Source organism: Microtus ochrogaster, linkage group LG1, assembly GCF_000317375.1.
Source record: "Microtus ochrogaster isolate Prairie Vole_2 linkage group LG1, MicOch1.0, whole genome shotgun sequence".
NCBI classification, from domain to species: Eukaryota; Metazoa; Chordata; class Mammalia; order Rodentia; family Cricetidae; genus Microtus; species Microtus ochrogaster.
The window spans coordinates 55,854,117-55,860,141 of record NC_022027.1 but is presented as its reverse complement, the minus strand read 5'-3'; the positions used below and the strand labels follow the sequence as shown (position 1 = coordinate 55,860,141).

At 52.0% G+C, this 6,025-nt stretch overlaps 1 protein-coding gene across 1 annotated transcript; it reads left to right on the top strand.

The window, feature by feature from the left end:
- Positions 1-636: 636 nt before the first annotated feature.
- On the top strand, positions 637-5,484 carry Barhl2 (BarH like homeobox 2). The gene is made up of 3 exons (XM_005359632.2): positions 637-1,257; positions 2,925-3,150; positions 4,879-5,484. Exons 1-3 carry the CDS (start codon positions 639-641, stop codon positions 5,189-5,191), a joined length of 1,158 nt encoding a protein of 385 aa, XP_005359689.1. The 5' UTR covers positions 637-638; the 3' UTR covers positions 5,192-5,484.
- The last annotated feature ends 541 nt before the right edge of the window (positions 5,485-6,025 follow it).

Genomic DNA, 6,025 nt, shown 5'->3' with positions numbered 1-6,025 from the left:
CGGCGGGAGTCGCCGGGCGCCGCCTGTCCGCGGTCTCCTGCGCCCGCGCCTGCTCCTTCGATCCTTCTCCTCCTCCCGGGACGCCTGCGGCTGCGGCCGCTCCGCAACTTTCCAAGAAAGTTCAGAAACTCGGCTCCGTAGCGGCCGGGTCGCTCGCGGTGGTCACCTCGGGGATCGCTAGGGCTTTGCGTTCGCTGCACCTGCCTTGGCCGCCGCCGCCGCCGCCCGGGACAGGGCAGTGGGCAGACCCAGGCGGCGGCGGTGGCGGTGGCGGCGGCGGAGTCGCTCCGGCCGCCAGCACCTTAGCCTGGGTACCGCGCGCCGCCGCCGCCCACGTGCGCGGTGGTCCAGCAGAGCGCATCTTTCTGCTTGGGGCATTTTTTTGATTTTCTGTCTCTCATCTTTCTTTCCTTTTACTTTTTGCTTATGGGAAAAAGTTGAGTCGAAAGTGTCCAACAATTGCCACGTTCCCGTTATCCTCCTTTCCCGCCCCACTTTTTTTTTTTTTAAAGCAGTGCCAACGGATTTTTTGTTGTTGTTGTTGTTGTTAAGAGTCTGTTTTGTTTTATGATCGATAGTTTCCCTTGCTTGGTCCCGGCGGTTGCTGATCCGCGGAGTGGCGTGGACCTCATGTAGAAATGACAGCAATGGAAGGGGCCAGCGGGTCGAGTTTTGGAATAGACACGATTTTGTCCGGTGCCGGTTCCGGCAGCCCCGGCATGATGAACGGAGATTTCCGCCCTCTCGGTGAAGCTAGAACCACGGATTTTAGGAGCCAGGCCACCCCGTCACCCTGTTCGGAGATTGATACCGTGGGAACGGCGCCCTCTTCTCCGATCTCGGTCACCTTGGAGCCCCCGGAGCCGCATCTTGTGACAGACGGACCCCAGCATCACCATCACCTCCACCATGGCCAACAGCCGCCGCCGCCGCCGCCAGCCGCGGGCCCCGCACAAAGTTTGCAGCCTTCGCCCCAACAGCAACCGCCTCCGCAGCCACCGTCAGCAGCCCAACAGCTGGGCTCAGCCGCCTCGGCCCCCAGGACTTCCACCTCTTCATTTCTAATTAAGGACATCTTGGGGGACAGCAAACCTCTGGCGGCTTGTGCGCCCTACAGCACCAGCGTCTCTCCTCATCACACGCCGAAACAGGAGAGCAACGCGGCGCACGAGAGCTTCAGGCCAAAGCTGGAGCAGGAGGACAGCAAAACGAAGCTGGACAAGAGGGAGGACTCCCAGAGCGACATCAAATGCCACGGTGAGTTGCGCTGGGGCTGCCCGGGTGATCGAGGCGCTTGAGCAACGGAGTGGGAGCTGGAGAGGGCCTAGGCGTGCGATTCAGCAAATGCACCCCAACTTCAGTGGCTCATATTTCTCCCCTACGACCTTCACCGACAGTAGCTCCGTTCTTTGTTTTACTTAATTGTAAATGAGGAGGCTGGCCACTGGGAGAGATGGGATACAAGATGCTTTTCTTTGAAAACGGGGACCGACTTGAGATTGTTTTTGTGTGTGTGGTTTGTTTTAGCTGAGACCTTGAGAATGGGATTGGGAGGGGTGGAGAGAAGCTTATAGCTAGCTGGGGTTGCCCCCTCTGTAATCATAACTCGACATTTATTCTTGAATGCAAATGCCCCCTCCCCCAAATATTTTCCAAATAACAACAGGAATTGTCTGATTTAATGTTGGACAAATTTCCAACGTTATTACGGAAGCAATTTAATTTTTACCAACCGGTGATTAATACAGGAAAAAAAAGCATTGTCCATTAAAAAAAATCCCTTTCGTCAATACCCCCAACAAAATGTCTGCGGCCTAATCAACACTGGCCCTTTACAATAACGAAATATTTATGAAAATTAAATTGTATGGACTTGAATTTGTTCTTGTAAAATTAAGACAACATGGAAATTACCCTTTAGCACTATTTTTCTTCCTGGGCAATTTCATAAGTAACTCTTCTGGGCTTTGCATTGTAAGAGTTTTAACACAGTGAGGAGGCTTTTTTCTCCCTTTACTGAGAAGTTGTTGCTATTATTATTAATAATTATTATTAATGCTTGATTCTCTGGTCAAGATTGCTGTCTGGAAGGTAGGATATGGGATCTTCATTTTACTGTTTATAGCATTAGCATAATAGTGCCCCAAACAGATGTACAGTCTGGTCTGGCGATTTTCGTGCACCAACCTCCCCAGTGGGTCAATTAGAGAGATTATTGTTCTTCCTGCCGGGAAGATCAAGGAGTGCTCCACAAACCGGTACAAACAGAGAGGGATTGACATATCGATTTCCCAGCATTTCAGCAAAAAACCAAAGTTGACAAATAGAATCCGGAAATTTCTGCGCTGTCACCTGGACGGATGGACTCAAGTGAGGTTTTTGTTTGTTTGTTTTGTTTTGTTTTGTTGTTTTTTTGAGCTCAGCTCAGTGTCTGGGTGACACACTGTCTCTGAAGCTTGACAAAGATCTGGTACAGAGGAAGCTGAAGGAAGCCTGAGTAGAACCTTTTCCAAATGCATCTGAAAAAGGAGAAACAAAAGCTTCTAACTTCCAGTGAGAAGGGAAAAAAAATAAAAGTAACACGATGTTTGGGTGTCATAAAAATAAAGTAGAAAGACTTTTGGGGGTACCAAATAAAGAATTTCCCTTTGAAAACAATAAATAAATAAAGAGAGGCCACATTGTCTCCTCTCAAATCAAAGGAAAAGAGTTAGCAGGGGATCAGACACCGCTAGAACTCTCACAGGCCTCTACACTAAGGCCCAGTGAGGGGCGTGTGTGTGTGTGTGTGTGTGTGTGTGTGTGTGTGTGTGTGTGTGTGCTGAGTGTGACCTGGTGTGGGAATGTGTGTGCCAGGTGGACAGTTCTCTCCTCTCGCCTGCCCGGTTCAGGCTAACAGAGTTGTACCACTGTTTCTACCCTAGGAACAAAGGAAGAAGGAGATCGGGAGATTACAAGTAGCCGAGAGAGTCCCCCTGTGAGAGCCAAGAAACCTCGAAAAGCCAGGACAGCTTTCTCGGACCACCAGCTCAATCAGCTGGAGCGGAGCTTCGAGAGGCAGAAGTACCTGAGTGTCCAGGACCGTATGGACTTGGCAGCGGCACTCAACCTCACTGACACTCAAGTCAAGACTTGGTACCAGAACCGCAGGTGAGGACAGTTGTCCGCCCTCCTGCCCTCTGGAGACCAGGGACGGAGAATCACAGGGGCTAAAACGGGTGCTTTCAGGCAGGGCTTAGCACACCTCTAAACGAGAGAGACCTAATTGTCCTAAGAAGTGGTTCTTTCCCGTGTGAAACTTGAGCTACCAGAATTTCCCCCTTGTTGCCCTCAGATCAACCAAGCTGCACCTTCTCAAATTGAAACATCTGTGCAGCTGACAGAATGAGCCTGTGTACCCAGGGTACACTTAGACCTGCCACAGGCTGGCTCCAAATGTCTGCAGCGGGCAACACGACCTAGCTATTGGAAGTCCCCACAGAGCTGTCCCACCAGCCTTGGCTTAAATGTGAGGCAGTTGGGAAAGCCAAGGTCCAAACCTTGGTTGACACAGCCTGGAAGATTAGGGACGCCCATCTGGGTTAGTGTTGGACTGGAGGCCACAGACTGGAGAATCAGGCAGCTGGTTGAACATCCAGTCTGGAGTGTGTGTGTGTGGGGGGAGGGGGCGGGATGTGTGTCCCCTCCCAGCACAGGCTGCTTCTTCTGCAGTCCTGTAAGGGAAAGGGTGGGGGAAAGGAGCCAGATCTTATCCCATATCACGGATTCTCTAAAAAAGACGCCAAGAAAGTGACTGGCCTCACCGTGGCAGCTAAGGACAAACTTGGGCAATAGAAGTTCAGGCCACGTCCTGTTTCAACACCTGGCACTCGGCTCCCTCATCTCCATTTTCTGCCCCCTCTGTCGTTCGTGTTCTAATCGTTCATAAGTGGGGTTGGAAATGCCCAATCCGTTGTCATCTTACCATAATTTTCTGTCTCATTACATACGGTTTCAGCCACCCTAATTCTGTCGGAAAACATTAGTGTCACTTGTAGCCAATTTAAAACCGGCGACATGTTTATTAATTTGGCAGGAGCTGCTGGGTATGGGTGCCCCACCAGGCTTCCCTTCCTTCCTAGGGCATTTGAGTAGATGTCCTCACTTCCTAGGTTGGTGCACTGGGGGAGGGAGGAGACCCCCCAAAAAATGGATAACAGGCTTTAAGTACTATTTTCTCTTTGAGGAGGAAACGTCTTGAGATGCATTTCCTCCCACCTAAGAATGGTCAGGGGTACCGTTCCCTTGGGAGAGCTCGCTCTCACACGAATTCCATTTTTAAACCTAGTCGCCCTTCTGTGCTAAGCTTGTGAAGCCTGGTAGGGCTGAAGGAAGAGTTGTCTCCACAGCCTTGGAGGGGACAAACCCCGAGGCTCAGGCGCCCTTTGTTTCTGGTTTTGGTTTCCTCGGGTGCAATGCGATGGGGGATGGGCCGAGAGCCAGCATTTTAGGTCGCCGGTCAGAGCGCTTCCAGGAGAATGGGGGTGGGGGAAGGCAAAGGAAGACAGCTGGTGGAAAGATGGGGTCTGATTTGGCCTCCGGGAAAGTTGCAGGACCTAGTTTAACCGTGGGGCGGATAGTATAGCAGAGGGCCAGGGAAGGAAACTCGTAGGATTCCATTGGCGAGTGTCTCCAGGTAGAAGTCGCGGTTTGAAGAACTGATTTTGGTTTGGGGCCATCCTGAGAGTGAGTCGGGGAGGCTGAGGCAGGAGTGTGCACCTTGACTTCCCCAGCCTTCCAGGAGCTGGGAGGGCAGGAGACGGCGGGGAGCTGCGGGCTCGGTGCCTGACTGTCCTCCGCAGCCGCCGCCCGCCCGCTCCCTCACTCGCTTTCTTTCAGAACCAAGTGGAAGCGACAGACCGCAGTGGGCCTGGAGCTGCTGGCAGAGGCCGGGAACTACTCCGCTCTGCAGAGGATGTTCCCGTCGCCTTATTTCTACCACCCAAGCCTGCTGGGCAGCATGGACAGCACCACAGCGGCGGCGGCGGCCGCGGCCATGTACAGCAGCATGTACCGGACTCCTCCGGCACCCCACCCGCAGCTGCAGCGGCCGCTGGTGCCCCGCGTCCTCATCCACGGCCTGGGGCCTGGGGGACAGCCGGCCCTCAACCCTTTGTCCAACCCCATCCCAGGCACTCCGCATCCCCGGTGAGGAAGGAGGGACCCTGCCGAAGCCCTCCAGTTCCCATTCCGCCCCGGACAGCTGCCCTGCCTCTCCCCGCACCAGGCCAACAGGAATAGAGGCTGAGGAGTCAAAGGGGAGCTCACCGGTGGGCTGGGGTCCCCAAGGACCAGCCAGCTCTCTGCTCTCCATCTGCCCCCTCAGAGGCAGGGATGCAAAGCTCCCAACAGTGTGAATGGCCCCACTGAAAGGCTACCAGTAAGTGAAAAACACCCACAAAAGCAAACCCTCGACTTCTTTTTTAACAGAATGACTTTAGGGACCCGCGGAAGGGAGGGAGGGGGGAGGGCTAAGAAGGGACGAGAGAAGGGCGTGGAGAGGGGCTCTCTAGCAGAGAGAATTGTTGCTGGACGTAGCCTGAAGTTCACCCCCGGGCAGAAGGTGATTTCCTGGACATCCAATCTGCCTCAGAGCAGAGGAGGGGGATGGAGAACTTTGCACTGATTTCTCATGAGATTTTTTTTTCTTTTGGAAAAAGTGGCATGCTACATAATATGAAAAAAATGTACATTTGAAAGACTGAGTGATAAGTGATATATCATATTTATTATATGTTGTCCAAAACAGAGTCACTTATATACGTCAGTAAAAAAAAAACATGATTTTTCTTTTCATGTCTTTTTGATTCAGTAAAATAAATGCTTAGACAAAAGTATAGATTTTTCTGTGATTGAAAATTACAAAAATAAAGTTTATCTTTTTTTAACAAGCGATGAAATCCCAGGGAGCTGATTTTACTTGAAATAGCACGCACCGATGATGAAACGCGCGACTTGGGCGCAGAAAAGCATCCCTCCACAAAAT

Bases quoted from the DNA above. Each gene is read 5' to 3' on its own strand.
- Barhl2 (XM_005359632.2), top strand. From the start codon at position 639: ATGACAGCAATGGAAGGGGCCAGCGGGTCGAGTTTTGGAATAGACACG. The intron at 1,258-2,924 runs GTGAGTTGCGCT...TTTCTACCCTAG, and splicing joins GAGCGACATCAAATGCCACG to GAACAAAGGAAGAAGGAGAT. The intron at 3,151-4,878 runs GTGAGGACAGTT...GCTTTCTTTCAG, and splicing joins ACTTGGTACCAGAACCGCAG to AACCAAGTGGAAGCGACAGA.